Source organism: Microcaecilia unicolor, chromosome 6, assembly GCF_901765095.1.
Source record: "Microcaecilia unicolor chromosome 6, aMicUni1.1, whole genome shotgun sequence".
Lineage (NCBI taxonomy): Eukaryota > Metazoa > Chordata > Amphibia > Gymnophiona > Siphonopidae > Microcaecilia > Microcaecilia unicolor.
Genome location: NC_044036.1, coordinates 27,485,978 through 27,502,638, shown reverse-complemented (window position 1 = coordinate 27,502,638; position 16,661 = coordinate 27,485,978). Strand labels below are relative to the sequence as shown.

Below are 16,661 nucleotides of genomic sequence, written 5' to 3'. Positions count from 1 at the left end.
GCAGAACAGACACAGTATGGTTTTAAATTCAGGTTTCCCCACTCCTCTGCCTGTGCATTGATAGAATTAGGTCAGTTAGAGGCAGAAGTCATTCCTAGTGACACTCCTGCATCTCAGTTGGAACAAGCTACTGATGATAGATGAGTGTTCTGGCTAAATATGTATCTGTGGCAAAACGGGGGGGTTTTCAAGCCTGTGAATTGTAATATGTTCATGCAGTGTTTCTGTTTGGCCAGCAGGTGGTGTTTGCTCCGTGTTTTACGGCTGTTGAAGAGAAAACTATTTATTTTTAGCTTAAGCCCTGAGGAAAAAGTATCCTGCCCAGCTATTGGACAGATTATTTCAAAACTTAATGCTCTGGGCTCTGATTGACCCTGGAGTTCAAAATCCAGCCAGGTGGTTCTAGATTTTCCCCAGTCTCAGCTAGGGAGTGCAGAGGGTAAACATCTCTGCCCTGGGACCCTGTTCCAGTTGTTATTTTCCTGAAACTCCCCAGGTGCTACCCAGGTAGTAACAAAGTGTTTAGATAGCTTTAATATTGATCCTTACTCATAAGTACATAAGTACATAAGTACATAAGTAGTGCCATACTGGGAAAGACCAAAGGTCCATCTAGCCCAGCATCCTGTCACCGACAGTGGCCAATCCAGGTCAAGGGCACCTGGCACGCTCCCCAAACGTAAAAACATTCCAGACAAGTTATACCTAAAAATGCGGAATTTTTCCAAGTCCATTTAATAGCGGTCTATGGACTTGTCCTTTAGGAATCTATCTAACCCCTTTTTAAACTCCGTCAAGCTAACCGCCCGTACCACGTTCTCCGGCAACGAATTCCAGAGTCTAATTACACGTTGGGTGAAGAAAAATTTTCTCCGATTCGTTTTAAATTTACCACACTGTAGCTTCAACTCATGCCCTCTAGTCCTATTATTTTTGGATAGCGTGAACAGTCGCTTCACATCCACCCGATCCATTCCACTCATTATTTTATACACTTCTATCATATCTCCCCTCAGCCGTCTCTTCTCCAAGCTGAAAAGCCCTAGCCTTCTCAGCCTCTCTTCATAGGAAAGTCGTCCCATCCCCACTATCATTTTCGTCGCCCTTCGCTGTACCTTTTCCAATTCTACTATATCTTTTTTGAGATACGGAGACCAGTACTGAACACAATACTCCAGGTGCGGTCGCACCATGGAGCGATACAACGGCATTATAACATCCGCACACCTGGACTCCATACCCTTCCTAATAACACCCAACATTCTATTTGCTTTCCTAGCCGCAGCAGCACACTGAGCAGAAGGTTTCAGCGTATCATCGACGACGACACCCAGATCCCTTTCTTGATCCGTAACTCCTAACGCGGAACCTTGCAAGACGTAGCTATAATTCGGGTTCCTCTTACCCACAATCATCACTTTGCACGTCAACATTGAACTTCATCTGCCACTTGCACGCCCATTCTCCCAGTTGTTGCTTGTTGTTTTCCCACCTGTTTTATATCGTTCACTGTTCTATTTTATGATAATAAACCCATTGAGTTTATTAGCTCTATTGTCCTGGACTGACAAAGAATCCTGGTGGTTTGGGTTTTAGATCTGTGTTTTCTAGGAACTTATGTATATGTATAACTGTGGGACCCCTATGAGTGTGGCCCCAGTGTCCTAAGAAATCACAGGGGCATAACTTAAGAGTGGGAGACTTGCCCAGAGACAAGCCGGACCCAGACAGTGGGAGGTGGGTAATAGTGTAGAGCACATGCCCAGGTGCAGGCGGGCCTGAGCAGTGCTGGGGACAGACCCTCCAGGTGGCTGCATAGTTAACCCCAGGTAGGTGCTAGGCATTTTGTGACAGACCTTGTCTTTCTTTTTTTGTGGCAGCGTGGTGGGATTGTCAGGCTCATTGTATGGGGTGAGGGTCACCATCCACTCAGTGGTTCACAGTTTGTTTTTATCTGTACCCTCCAGACACAAAGCACAATGAACGACTGCAGCAGTAACAGGGTCCCTTCCCCATTCAGTTTTTTTTTGTAATGTTAGATTAGCAGCGTGCTGATGGCGACTGGAAGTGGCCCTCAGCCACAAGAGCGACTGGATGACCTCAATGAGGAGTGGAAGGACCTGCCTGTTTGGAGTTCTCCTGGGAGCAGACTCCATAGGGCCGGATGCCACACCAACTGAGATCCGACAGATCTACATGGTAGAGCGACAGCAGTTAGACCAACAGTGACGAGAGGACCGGGAAGAGTGACAGCAGCTAGACCAGCTGCAGCATGACGAGAATAAGCGGGAATTCCAGCTGTAGAAAATGAGGTTGGAGATGGAAATGGCTCAAATCCAATACTCCAGCCCAACCCCTACGCCAAGGCCAGAGGTAGGATCCACAGCCCGGATTGGGCCCAACCTGTTTGCGCAGTTTGATGGATATCTAACTGCCTTTGAGAAAATTTGCTGCCTCGATGAGATTCCCAAGAAAGACTGGGTGCGCTATTTGGGAGGAAAGCTCACTGGTAGAGCATTTGAGGCATTCCAAGGCCTGTCCACAGAAACATGCTCCCAGTTTGAGGAGGTGTGCGAAGCTTTGTTGAACCGTTATGTCATTTTACCCCCAAGACTTACAGACTGAAGTTCCGGACTTTGCAAAAGGGGATGGATGATACTCACAGCGAGTTTGTGATTCAGCTAAGACACCAGCACCAGCAGTGGCTCAGTGAAGCTGAGGTTAAAACCCCGGAGGACAGCTAAAACCTGATGGTCCTGGAGCAGTTTTTTCAGTGTTGTCATCCAGAGGTGAGGGAACATGTTCAAGATCACCAGCCTCGTACCCCAAAGAAGGCGGCTGAACTGGCTAACTTCTTTGTGGCTAACCATCCCTGGTTGGCGAACAGAAGTTGTCAGTATACACAGCAACCAGGATCTAAGAGCATCCAAGGACCTAAGCCAAATATTCCTGCAACCTCAGAGAAGTCACCAAACCCTCCAGTGTTCCCCAAAACCCAATGACTTTTAGGCATGAAAGTCCTTGTTACCAGTGTGGGCATGCAGGACATTTCAAAGTGGATTGCCCAGATAACCCCAAGCCTGCACTGAAGAGTATTCCAGTTCCTGCACCAAAGCTGGCAGCTTTCATGTGTAGGTCCAGCCCCACGAAGGAGGCCTAAGCAGTTGCCGCAGCACAAAAAGTTACTAGCCATTCATCAAGTAAGGAAGCAGATGGGTTTCCACAACACTATAGCACCCCAGTAACTGTGAATCAGACCCAGGTGGCTGGGCTTGTGGACACTGGCTCTAGCATAACTTTATTACGACCAGAGTTAGTGCTGGAAGACGCTATTCTTCCACTGCATACTGCAAAAGTAGTGTTAGCCAATGGATCCAGAGAGACTGTACCCATTGCTCGAGTATTCCTGGATTGGGGTACCAAGCCTGGATACAGAAAAACATAGTAACATAGTAAATGACGGCAGAAAAAGACCTGCATGGTCCATCCAGTCTGCCCAACAAGACAAACTCATATGTGCTACTTTTTCTGTATACCCTACTTTGATTTGTACCTGTTCTCTTCAGGGCACAGACTGTATAAGTCTGTCCAGCACTATCCCCGCCTCCCAACCACCAGCCCCGCCTCCCACCACTGGCTCTGGCACAGACCGTATAAGTCTGCCCAGCACTATCCTCGCCTCCCACCACCGGCTGGCTCTGCCACCCAATCTCGGCTAAGCTCCTTAGGATCCATTAGGATAATGGAAGGAATAATGAAAAACATGCCAGTACCGATGCTGTCTGGGACCAACATGGGTCTAATGAACATTACCCTTGATAGCAGAGTCAGCATTTCTGCTATGGTGATCAGAAGTCAGGCAAGGGTGGCCTAAAAAGCGGAAGCAGCAGAGACCACCTCTCCATTTCCAGATCCTGAGCCAGTCCAGGTGAAATCAGCTGACCCAGGGGCAGGAGGAGGTGCTTCCAGCAGCACCAGTTCCTGAGGTGACTGGGACCGTGAGTATGGGACTGCCTGACTTATTTGACACACCTATTGATCAGATTGTTGACTCTGATTTGTCAGAAATCACCAGCCCAGCCCCTTCCAACTATGGATACTGATATAGAACAGAGACATGCTTTTCAGGAAGCACAGCACTCTGACCCAGACCTGGAAGCCCTGCGGCAGAGGGTTGGTCAGCCAACTGATGAGACTCGTAAAGACCATATCCTATGGAAAGGGGGATTGATATACAGATAGACTTATCCCGTCGATCCTAACAGAGCCTGGACATCAGGCAAGCAGCTTATATTGTCCCAAGCATACAGACAACAACTCCTACAGATTGCACATGACATTCCACTAGCAGGACATCAGAGGGTGACAAGCACATGCACTAGGTTGACACAAAACTTCTATAGGCCGTATCTCGAGCCGTAGCTGATTATTGTCGAACCTGTGATGCGTGCCAAAGAGTGGGTAAGACCCAAGATCACCCCGAAACCTTTACCCATTATCAGTGAGCCATTTGAAAGAATAGCTGTGGATAAAGTGGGGCCTCTAACTTTTCCTAGCCAGATTAGGAAAAGGTATATATTGACAATGGTGGACCTTGTTACCAGATATCCTGAAGCGGTAGCCTTATCCTCAATAGAAGCAGAGAAAGTTGCCACTGCCCTGCTAGAAATATTTTCCCAGGTAGGACATCCATTAGAAACACTCTAGGACCAAGGGACACAGTTTATGTCTGAGTTGATCCAAAATCTGTGGGCACACTGTGGAGTGAAATCTGTATGTACCACCCCATATCACCCTGAAACTAATGGGTTGGCGGAGAGATTTAATGGAACATTAACGCATATGTTAGACTTTTGTGGAGTCTGAAGATATGGACTGGGAAAAGTACTTACCCTACCTACTGTTTGCATACAGAGAAGTACCCCAGGAGTCTACTGGGTTCTCCCCATTTGAGCTGCTTTATGGACAGAGGGTGAGAGGGTCCCTTGATCTAATAAGAGAACACTGGGAGGGGAAAGTTGACACCTCCCAACACCCCTGTAATTGAATATGTAGTTAATATGCGGCAGAGATTAGAAGACTTTGTGGGCTTTGTAAGAAATAACTTGCAGGCAACCCAGACTAAGCAAAAGACCTGGTATGATCGTAGAGCCCAAAAGAGTTTCATGAGGGCCAGCAGGTACTTATTTTAGTCCCAGTACGTTGTAAACTTCAGGCTAACTGGGCGGGACCTTACAAGGTCATTCAATGGCTAAATGATACAAACTGTTATATCCATGGACTCTTAAGACAGAAAGCGGTGTACCTTTCATGCAAATATGTTAAAGGCCTATGCAGATCGCACAGCTATGGTGTTAGCTGTATGTAGCCCACCAGAAGAGTGTCAGGATAGTGAACCCATACTTGACCTCCTAGGAGACATTACCAGAGGGATCTACATAACTTGTAGTGGGAGAGCAGTTAACCCCCATTCAGAAACAGCAGCTAGAAGCAGTACTGCAAACGTACTAAACCAGGAATTACTCATTTAGCTAATCACAATGCAGACAATGGTGATTATAAACTACTGAAGCAGAGTGCCTATCGAACATATGCTGAGGTGGAGAAGCACATGAAGCAGGAGATTGATGAGATGCTAGCCCTAGGTGTCATAAAGAAATCTCCGAGTCCCTGGGCTTCTCCTGTAGTTCTTGTTCCTAAGAAAGATGGCACAACCCGCTTCTCTGTGGATTACAGGAGGCTTAATGAATGTACTGTATCTGACACCTATCCGATACCCCGGATGGACGAGTTGCTAGACTACTTAGCTGGGGCCCAGTACCCAACCACAATGGACCTTAGTCAAGGGTACTGACAGATTCCCCTAATAGCTGCTGCTCAGGTGTGATCAGCATTCATTACTCCATTTGGCATTTATGAACTTACTGTTATGCCTTTTGGAATGAAAAATGCCCCTGGTACATTCCAGTGCTTGGTGAATCGTCTGTTAGATGGACTCCAGGCGCATGCTAGGGCTTATCTTGATGACATTGTTGTGTACAGTCAGACTTGGGATGACCACCTGATCCATTTAAGTAGGGTGTTAGATCTGATCAGAAAGGCCTGCCTGACCATCAAGCCCAGTAAATGTCAGATTGGGATGGCAGAAATGCAATACTTGGGGCACAGAGTGAGAGGTGGACAGCTAAAGCCTGAGCCACCTAAAGTGGAAGCTATATAGACTTGACCCACTCCCAAAACCAAAAAGCAAGTATTGGCCTTCCTTGGGATAACAGGGTATTACAGAAAGTTTGTGCCTCACTATAGCGCTATAGCCATCCCCTGACTGACCTGACTAAAAAGAGACTGCCTCAAATCATTACCTGGTCGCCAGAATGTGAAACACCTTCCAAGAATTAAAGACTGCATTAGCTACACTCGTTGTGCCTGATTACCAACAAAGATTTGTGGTACAGACTGATGCCTCGACATACGGCACTGGGGCTGTACTCAGTCAAGTAAACAGCAGAGGAGGGGAGCACCCCATTGTGTACCTGAGTTGCAAGCTCCTTGACCGAGGAGCAGTATATGCCACTACTGAGAAAGAATGTTTGGCCTTAGTGTGGGCCCTTAAGAAATTGCAATCATATCTGATGCAACTTCCTGTTGCGAGGGCCGGTTGCCTTCTCAGTTCAGGTGGCGGCGGGAGGGAAGTCAGGATTTGCCTCTGCACCCCTGAGAGTTCACTTGGCACACCAGGGTGCTGCAGCGCACAGTTTGGGAACTGCTGGCTTAAGCCCTGAGGAAAAAGTATCCTGCCCAGCTGTTGACCAGATTCTTTGAAAAATTAATGCTCTGGGCTCTGATTGACCATGGAGTTCAAAATCCAGCCAGGAGGTACTCGATTTTCCCCAGTCTCAGCTAGGGAGTGCAGAGGGTAAACATCTCTGCCCTGGGACCTTGTTCAAGACCTGTAAGCAGTTATTTTCCTGAAACTCCCCAGGTGCTACCCAGGTAGTAACAAAGTGTTTAGCTAGCTTTAATATTGATCCTTATTTAGTTGCCTATTATTGCTTGCTGTTTTTCCACCTACTTTATATCGTTCACTATTCTATTTTCATGATAATAAACCCATTAGTTTATTAGCTCTGTTGTCCTGGACTGACTAAGAATCCTGGTGGTTTGTGTTTGGGTCTGTAGCTGCTTTCTAGGAACTGTGAGACCCCTGAGAGTGTGGCCCTAGTGTCCTTAGAAATCACCGAGGAATAACTTGAGAGTGGGAAACTTGCCTAGAGGCAAGCGAAACCCAGTTGGTGGGAGGAGGGTAGTAGTGTACAGCACATGCCCAGGTGCAGGCGGGCCTGAACAGCGCTGGGGACAGACCCTCCAGTTGGCCGCAGAGTTAACCCCAAGTGGGTGCTAAATATCCTATGAAGAAAAATAGAAGGATCTATCTCCACAAACAGGTATCAGAAGCAAAACACAGGAGAGATAACCAAAGACCAGTGCGGAGCCAAAGGAATCTCTATACAAATTTTAATTAACAAAAATAAGTGGCAAACAGGGACTTAATACAGGCCATGTTTCAGCTACAGCACCTGCATTAGGAGTCTACAATATATAAGTTGAAATGCGCGTGTGTCACATGCACGAAGTTGTATTTGGGTCACAAAGAATAGCAGTAAACCTTTTGGGGAAACATTAAAAAAAAACCTCTCCCCCGGCAAAGGAGGACAATAAAGCAAACAAATTCAGCATTCAGTAGAATCAGTCCAGCAGCATTTCACCTCTACTGAATTTGTTTGCATGTTTTGATCTATGTATTGCAGACTTCTGACGCAGGCACTCCAGTCTAGCCAAAACATAGCCCGTCTCGAGTCCCTATTGTTTGGGACTTATTTTTAATATGCAACACTTTCTAGCCCTCTATCAACTAGGATTCAGGACACCACTGTCCTTCCCATCACTCACACCCTCCCAATACTGCTAAACAGCCTTTTAGAAGGCACCTAAAAAAAGTTTTGTTTTTTTTTTAAGACAGGAAAGGAAATGTAGCCATCCTAGTTTTGGAATAGACGACACAAATGAGCAGATTTAAATGGCCAGGCAAAACAGTGCAAAAAGTCTGTATGAAAGTTCTCTCTTTGCCTCATGCAAATTCTGGAAGAGAAATACAATCCTCAGGAGAAAATGGGCAATTCAAGATGTGCTGATGAACTTTGGCTATAACTTTGCATTTAACTCTTTCAGGCTAAAGTTTTGAAGTTCTGAGGGAGCTTATTTATCTACTTTAGTTTGCATCACATTTAAAGATCAAGGGGCAAGGAACAGCAAAGAACCTCAAGGAAGAAAGACTGGGAACCACATGGATGCCTTAGTGTCCGCTGTGTGGTATGGAAGTATTTCATGTTATGGTTCCAGTGGTTTGGAGGTTTCTAGAATAGTGCATGGTATAAGTGGCACAGACAAACCCAATCAGAACATGGTGTGAAGGAACTCGTGTGTACTAGAACAGGGTTTTCATCAATGGGATAACAATGTGTTAAAAAAACTACAACTCAAGGGCTTATTTCCAAAACCTGCTAAGTCCATTTTAGTTGCATCAGAGAAAACTCAAATTTTTCATGTAAACATGCATATTTTTCATTCCCTACAAGAAGTATTTTAACTGGCTGCAGGCAAAGGACAAACACACTTTCGATCTCAACAATTAATTACACAGGTATATAACAATATCCTTTGTCCATACAAAACTATAGCTCAAGTTTTGCCAAAAATGGACTTAAGTTTTGGAAATAAGCCCTTGAATTATGACACATGAATTTGCGGCTAGCTGGACTGGCAAGTTGAAGAGTGATTTCTCATTTATTAAGCCATTGGCTAAAACTTGTATTTCTCTCCTTGCTATGCTTTTCAGACAGGTGATGTCATTTATTTCTACAATAGATATTCTAACTGCGTTTGTTTTATTTTAACCAATATTAACTTTCCCTGATCAGAATTTGTGACTACTGAACTAATTCCAACCTTCAGACTTCCTTCTCCAGAGAGGAATTCTGAATACCCAGCTTCTGTGGCGAGCAATCCCACGAAGCGCATCCTGGGCCGCTGTCTGACAAAGGCTTCCATAGCTTTTTCTGTAACATGCTTCCTCCCAGAAATGTCCAGGGACATTAAGTTAGGCAGGATGTCCTTTTCTTCGAGCAGACGACAGGCTATATCCGATGTAAACTGCTTGTCATCAGAAATGTCTAGGTGATTCAGGTGTTTCAGCTGCCTAATGACATCCAGTATTTGGGTTGTTGTCATCTTTAAACACTTCAGATGATGGATGGTCAGAGACCTGAGTCTGTCCTTACAGGCCACCAGGGCTGTTATGTCAGTCACTGAAGTGTTGGATATGTCTAAACTCTCCAGCCTTGGAAGCGAGGCCACGTCAGCCAGATCCTCATTATAGAATAGGACGTTCGTAATGCTCAAAGAGCGCAGCCCAGACAAGTGGCTGAAGCACCGTTCATAAGGGTCCTCCAGTGAAAGGGTTAAGGAATTCAGCACAAGGCACTGAAGGTTCTGCTGTAACCATTTGCTTCTGCTGAGTCCGCTTATAATGTCTGTAATTGTAATGTCTGCATTCACCCCTGTGGCATCGAGCTCCACCAGCTTGTGGTGGCAAAATGCCTTCTGGAACGCTATTGCAGAGATTTTGGCTTTTTGGATGCATGCACGCTTCAAGCGCATTTGGTTGCCACGAAAAATCCCTACAGTCACTTCATTCAGCTGCCCTGGAGAGAAGCAGTAGCAAGAATATGATTAAAATGAAGATTCTTATCACAGATTTCTTTAAAGATGCTAATTCTAAATGTGTTTGGACCCACCCATGGTACCTGATTTACTTGGAGGTAGGCCACAGAATTAAAGGAGCATCCAGTCAGTCAAGTGACAGAAAAAAAAAACCAGCACAGGAATCTGACAATTATTGCAAACCTACAGAATTGACAAAACCTCTACATATGAATTCTGAAGTGAACTAAGATTTTGATGTACTTTGGGGTTCTATCAGTATGTCTAATGGAAGGTTCGGCAACTACTAACCTAAGAAAAAGATAGTTATCTACAGTATAATCTTATGTACTGTACAGATCTAAATTCTGAAAAACCAGGTTCATATCCCATCTAGGTAATTCAGCCAGACCTTCAGGAAGCTGCTTCTACCTTAAAAGGAAGGGAACTGATGGCCACGTGATCCATCTGCTCCAGCAACATGCACCCTGACAAGGCTCTGGTGATATGTTACAATATTCTGAAGACAGTGTCCACATTTCCTAAATACACAACACTATTATCGCTCAGTGGATTGTTTTTTCTCTATAGTCCCCTGTAAATAAAACTCTTAGCAGAATGCCTCGTACACATGCATACGCTGTGTGAAGACAAACAGTTTTGCTCAGGATAGGTGAACTCCATCACTTCCCACCCTCAAATTACTGTTCTTTTCTGATATTACACTACTGTTCTACTCATTACACAAATGTCTTCATCTTTCACTGAAGATACTGTTTATATAATTCTCCAGTCAAACTGGAATTATTAGGCCGGGCAGGATGTTTCACATGCGCACACGTGCTAAGCAGAGAACAAGAGGCATGAGAAACCCCCTACACAGGTAAACTACTTGCCAGGATCCGGTTCAGTCTCTTGACAGCAGAGACCTGTAAGCAGGGCCGGCATTAGGGGATGGCAACCAGGGCGATTGCCTGGGCCCCCATGCTATAGGGGACCCCAAGCCTGCCTCAAACTGAAGGGGGCATAACCTGCAGGTAAGCTTTGGGGTCCTCTCACCAGGTTTTTGCCCTGGACTCCTGCGTGTCAGCACCTGGGTAAGTGGGAGAAAAAGACTGTGAAAGCGAAGACAGCAAAATGCAGCAATTTTACCCTGAAATGCCATAGTCTGTAGTAACCGGTCAGCCACTTCCTGAGGAAACACAGCTGATTCCTGCAGGCAAAATGTTCCATCTTGTCTTTCCCAGCAAAACTTCTCTAGGTTAGCACTCAGAAAATTCAGGCAGATATCAAGTAATGACCTTGGTGATGATTCCTCCTGTTAAAGCACAGCATTCAGGGAAAATGAGTAAATTACACAGCAGACAAAATAAGCAATTTTCTAAGCCCTGTACAGCCTGCAGAGTCCGAATCACTCCAAAAGGACAAACTCCGAGCAACTCTGAAGTTAACATTTTTGCCTACCTAACCATTCCTATTCTTGCAGCCAAATGGAATCTGTTTTAACCCCGCTCTCTGCCCTAGACCAAAGGTCACTGGCACAGTTGCTCGATGTCCATGATTCCCCACCTCCCAGGGGCTGAAAGTGCTTCATCTACAGATCTTCAAAACACCTGTCAGTCCAAATACTAGGACTTGGGTTTGGGAACTGATGCTCTGTCATCAGGTGGCACTTTTTTTTTGTTTTAATTGGATCAACAGCACATAATTCTAATAACATATAGCCTATAACGATATTTAAGTGGATTAGGTCAATATTGTCGACCACAGATATTTTTATTTGATATTATGTGAACTACCAAACCATTAATAATCAATTGTAAAGCAACATGGCTCTATTTCTGCAGAAAATGTCATGGTATGCATGGGACGGGGAACAGGGAAGGCAGGAAGGATTAGGGTATATATACACACATACAGTTCAGGTTAAAGAGAAAGGAAGTAGGGCTCAGTGGGATGAGGTTTGGTAAGATGGGTGCAAAAAAAACATGACAAGAACAGCTGTTATAAGAAAAGGCAGACTAAGTGATGGATTATAAAATGAAGAACTACACCTATCAGAAGCAAGATTCAGCAGTCATGATCAAACAGGCAGGATACCAACACACCATTACTTTAAATTCCATTTTCTTATTGAACAAGCCAGTAATTCTTATAGTTAGCAAGATATTGATCTCAAGATATTTAGCATTCAGTCCCCACAGATATGCAGAGGAAAGACATACTGAGACAAATTGACAAATTAAAGAGTAGTAAATCACCTGGACCAAATGCCATGCACCCTAGGGTACTGAAAGAACGCAAACATGAAATTGCTAATCTGCTGTTAGTAATATGTAACATGCTGTTAAAGTCATCCGTAGCACCTTAAGATTGAAGGCTGACCAACGTAATGCTGATTTTAAAAAGGGTTCCAGGGTGATCTGGGTATTTACAGACCTTATGGCAAGCCTGACTTCAGTGCTGGGCAAAATAGTGGAAACTATTATAAAGAATAAAATTACAGAACTCATAGACAAACATGGTTTAACTGGACTGATTCAGCCAAGTGAAGTCTTGCCTCACCAATTTGCTTCATTTCTTTGAAGGCATGAACAAGGCATGAACAAACATGTCAATAAAGATGAGCCGGTTGATGTACTTAATGTTCGGAATGCTTTTGACACGTTCCTCATTAAGAGACTCCTGAGAAAATTAAGAGAGTCATGGGATAGGAGGCAATGCTCAGAGGATGTGGTAACAGTGGTTAGCATATCTGGGTTTAAAAAAAAGGTTTGGTTAAGTTTCTGGAGGAAAAGTCATTAGTTTGCTACTGAGATAGACACAGGGAAGCCACTGCTTGCCCTGGGACTGGTAGCATGGAATGCTGATACTATTTGGGTTTTTGCAAGGTATTTGTGACCTGGATTGGCCACTGATGGAAACAGGATACTGGGCTAGATGGACCACTGGTGTGACCCAGTATGGCTTTCTTATGTTCTTACTCACCTGGCAGACAGCAATACATTAGGTTCCACCGACATTACAGAGAACCATGACACTGTAGTTTTTAATCTGTGTGATGTTGGAGGAGTCCTACCTTGAGATCACAACCCTTTAACAGTCAGAGTCTTAAAGCCCTGTTTCCAGAACACTCTGAGAATTCATGAACATTTATACATAAAAACGCATAAGACAGCGATTAACAGGCCCATCTAATTTGTTCTCACAAACACATCTGCTGGCAACTTCCAAAGACTGCAGCATACATCCCTCTATCTACCTAACAAATGCCTCTAATAATATTCTCTCATATGATTAGGGTAGCTACCTTCATATTCTGGCACGAAGTATCTGCATGCCATGTTCTATGAAGCTGCCATGACAAATTATAAATATTTATACTCCTCTTACAAGGTTGCTTTTTAGCCTAAAGCAACTTGTATAAGAACAGACTAGTCAATCAACCCAAGAAACTATAATTTGGAGACCTCTTTAAAAGCAGGATTGATTTTATACGTTGTACTTTTGACAGCAGGAACCTGTATTTTAATATCACAGATAGAATTTCACCAGCTCCACACTGGAGTAACATGTTACTATATTTACACACTGTATTCCTTGAATAAAAAAGTTCAACGCAAAGCCATTAACCACAAATAAATTAATCACAGTACCACATTAAAAATTAGGCAAATGCTGCAGTTACATGAAAGTCAATCTTACCCTATCTGACATTTGGCAGGCTGTGAAGAGTGAGCTGGCAGTTTGGTTCCAAACAGGACACAACTGCTACATCAGAGAGAGGATACCATCAAGACTGGCTACTTGTCAACCTCAGGCGTATTCAATAATTTTACACACTACAGCTGCTTCTATTAAAATATGTAGTCTGGTTTAAAAAAAAAATAAGAAATGAACAAATTGATGTGATATGTTGAAATACATGGGCGTGCCCAAACTGGCTGACTTCCTTAGCTCAGGGCAGATCTGAGGCATGGGCACTGCCAGCACATTCAGGCAGCAGGCTCTCCCCTCCCTTTCTGTACAGGTGGCACCAAACTCAGCACATCTCCAGCTATAACGAGAGGGGTATTCCCTTACTGCACTGCTACCCTATTGAGACAGTATGCTCTCCCCTCTCTGTATAGATGGCACCAAGTTCAGTACTTCTCAGGCAGCAGGCTCTCCCTTATCTGTACAGTTGCCACAGAATCCAGTACTTCCCTGGCTACAGTGAGAGGGGTATTCCCTTAAGCACTACCACACTATTCAAGTAGCAGACTGCCTCTTATCTTTACAGGTGGTACCAAAGTCTGCCCTTCCCCAGCTATACCAAGAGGAATATTCTCTAATTGCACCGTCTTCCTATTCAGGCAGCAGGCTCTCCCTTACCTGTACAGGTGCCACAGAATGCAGCATTTCCTCTGCTATAGCGAGAGGGGTATTCCCTTAAGCACTAGAATGTTATTCAAGCAGCAGGCTGACTCTTTTGGTGGTACCAAAGTCAGCCTTCCCTGGCTATACCAAGAAGAATATTCTCTTATTGCACTGTCATCCCAGCCAGGCAGCAGGCTCTCCCTTACCTGTACAGGTGCCACAGAATCCAGCACTTCCCCATCTATGGTGAGAGAGGTATTCCCTTAGGCACTACTACACTATTCAAGCAACAGGATGGCTCTTATCTTTACAGGTGGTACCAAAGTCAGTCCTTCCCTGGTTATACCAATGGGAATATTCTCTTATTGCACTGTCATCCTAGTCAGGCAGCAGGCGCTCCCTTACCTGTACAGGTGCCACAGAATCCAGCACTTCCCCAGCTATGGTGAGAGAGGTATTCCCTTAGGCACTACTACACTATTCAAGCAACAGGATGGCTCTTATCTTTACAGGTGGTACCAAAGTCAGTCCTTCCCTGGTTATACCAATGGGAATATTCTCTTATTGCATTGTCATCCTAGTCAGGCAGGCACTCTCTCCCTTACCTGTACAGGTGCCACAGAATCCAGCATTTCCTGGGCTACAGTGAGAGGGGTATTCCCTAAAAACTACCACACTATTCAAGCAGCTGACTGGCTCTTATCTTTCCAGGTGGTACCAAACTCAGCCCTTCCCCGGCTATATCAAGAGGAGTATTCTCTTACTGCACTGTCATCCTGTTCAGTTCTCCCTTATTATCTGTAAGGAGAAAGATCCTCCTCTCTCTTCCTCTTCTGCAGTTGAAGGCCAGGGTAAGCCTTGGGGGGGGGGGGGGGGGGAGAGAAAACACAGCCCTCCTACCCCTGCTGTGGTCTAATTCCTGTCCCCCTCTCAGGGCATTTTAATGCGACCCAGGCCTTTTTCCCATCTGCTCCCCGTGCGCTGATCAGAAATGCACGTGGGCCCTGAGGCGGGGCGGACAGCTCATTATATCGCTCTTTTGAAGGTGAGTGGGTGCTCTGGGGCGATTTCGGGGGCCGCTGCGCTCTATATGCGAGCAGGCACTGTACATATAAAAACATATGTATGTATGCACACGAAGGGGGGGGGGGACTCACCATGTTTGCGGTGTGAGGGCCACTCGGGCCCTGGAGGACCCCCCCGGCCAGCAGCTGCCCGGCGTAGAGTAAACAAAGCGCGCAGGGGGGGGGAGGGGAGGGGGAAGGGGCGGGAAGAGCTGCCGGCGCCGACCTGGAAGTGAACAGGAGGGATCCGCCTCCTTAAAGGGATCGTCCAGCTCTAACCTCTGTCTCAGTACCGCCGGGTCGACTCTGCGTTTACATCTCCCGCCCACCCTCCCACCCCATTGGTCGGCCACCAAGTTGCAGATACCCATGCCACGCCACGCCTCCGTCCTTTACCGTCTTCCTTGTTTAAAGTTCATAGTTTAGTTTATCACTCTACATAGCACCAGCTAAGAATCAAGTAAGATAACGTATGTCAAACTTGCAACAAATAATAAAGAAAAATAAATGCATGATGATGCCATCAGCAGAGGTCGATCGATGTTTCTTATGCTGTGAAACCCAGTCATCAGTGGCATAAATAAATTCCACTCCAACAGACACACAAAAGGAAGGAGCCTAGTTATAGTTTATAATATAATATTTTGGGTGTTAAGGAATACCCAAAGGAATGGAATACTGTGAAAATCTTAGAAGATAATATCAGTGTCATCACTTCCATGAAAAGTATCATTTCTTTTTTTTTTTAATGGAAATCCGTATTCTTAGGGAAATAAAGTACTAACCTATGATTCCTGCTGCCACCCTTGTAAAAATTAGTAATTACTAGTAAAACAGGCCCGTTTCTGACACAAATGAAACGGGCGCTAGCAAGGTTTTTCTCAGAGTGTCTATTTTTGAGAGAGTGACTGTGTGTGAGAGAGAGTGAATGTGCGAGTGTGTATGTGTGACAGAGAGTGAGACCGCTGGATGCGAGTGTGTCTCCTCTGTCCCCTGCCCCCCTCCAGCCACCCAGTGATTCTCCTCTCTCCCCTGCTCCCCTTCCAGCCACCCAGCGATTCTCCTCTGTCCCCTGCCCCCCCCTGTAGCCACCCAGCGATTCTCCTCTCTCCCCTGCCCCCCTTCCAGCCACCCAGCGAGTCTCCTCTGTCCCCTGCTCCCCCTCCAGCCACCCAGTGATTCTCCTCTCTCCCCTGCCCCCCTCCAGCCACCCAGCGATTCTCCTCTCTCCCCTGCTCCCCCTCCAGCCACACAGTGATTCTCCTCTCTCCCCTGCCCCCCCTCCAGCCACCCACCAATGTTCTCTCCCCTGCTGTGAGAGCCTGCTCCAGCCACCCAGCGATTCTCCTCTATCCCCTGCCCCCCTCCAGCCACCCAGGGATTCTCCTCTCTCCCCTGCCCCCCCTCCAGCCACCCAGCGATTGTCCTCTCTCCCCTGCCCCCCCTCCAGCCACCCAGCGATTCTCCTGTCTCCCCTGC

General features: G+C 45.7%; 1 protein-coding gene across 10 annotated transcripts in view; it reads right to left on the bottom strand.

Annotated features, from left to right (window-relative positions):
* The window catches only part of ZYG11B (zyg-11 family member B, cell cycle regulator), a 39,205-nt gene extending 23,838 nt beyond the window's left edge, over positions 1-15,367 (bottom strand). For 2 of the 10 annotated variants that reach the window (XM_030206648.1, XM_030206650.1), the window contains exons 1-3: positions 14,724-14,893; positions 10,912-11,077; positions 9,007-9,761 (exon numbers count right to left, since the gene is read on the bottom strand). In XM_030206648.1, coding sequence (XP_030062508.1) covers positions 9,007-9,761; positions 10,912-11,077; positions 14,724-14,750 — 948 coding nt within the window. In that variant the 5' untranslated portion in view covers positions 14,751-14,893. Of the gene's footprint in view, positions 1-9,006; positions 9,762-10,911; positions 11,078-13,464; positions 13,631-14,723; positions 14,895-15,018; positions 15,251-15,275 lie in introns of those variants that run through there. The other 8 variants (XM_030206657.1, XM_030206658.1, XM_030206651.1 and 5 more) reach the window with 7 other exon arrangements.
* Between the last annotated feature and the right edge of the window lie 1,294 nt (positions 15,368-16,661).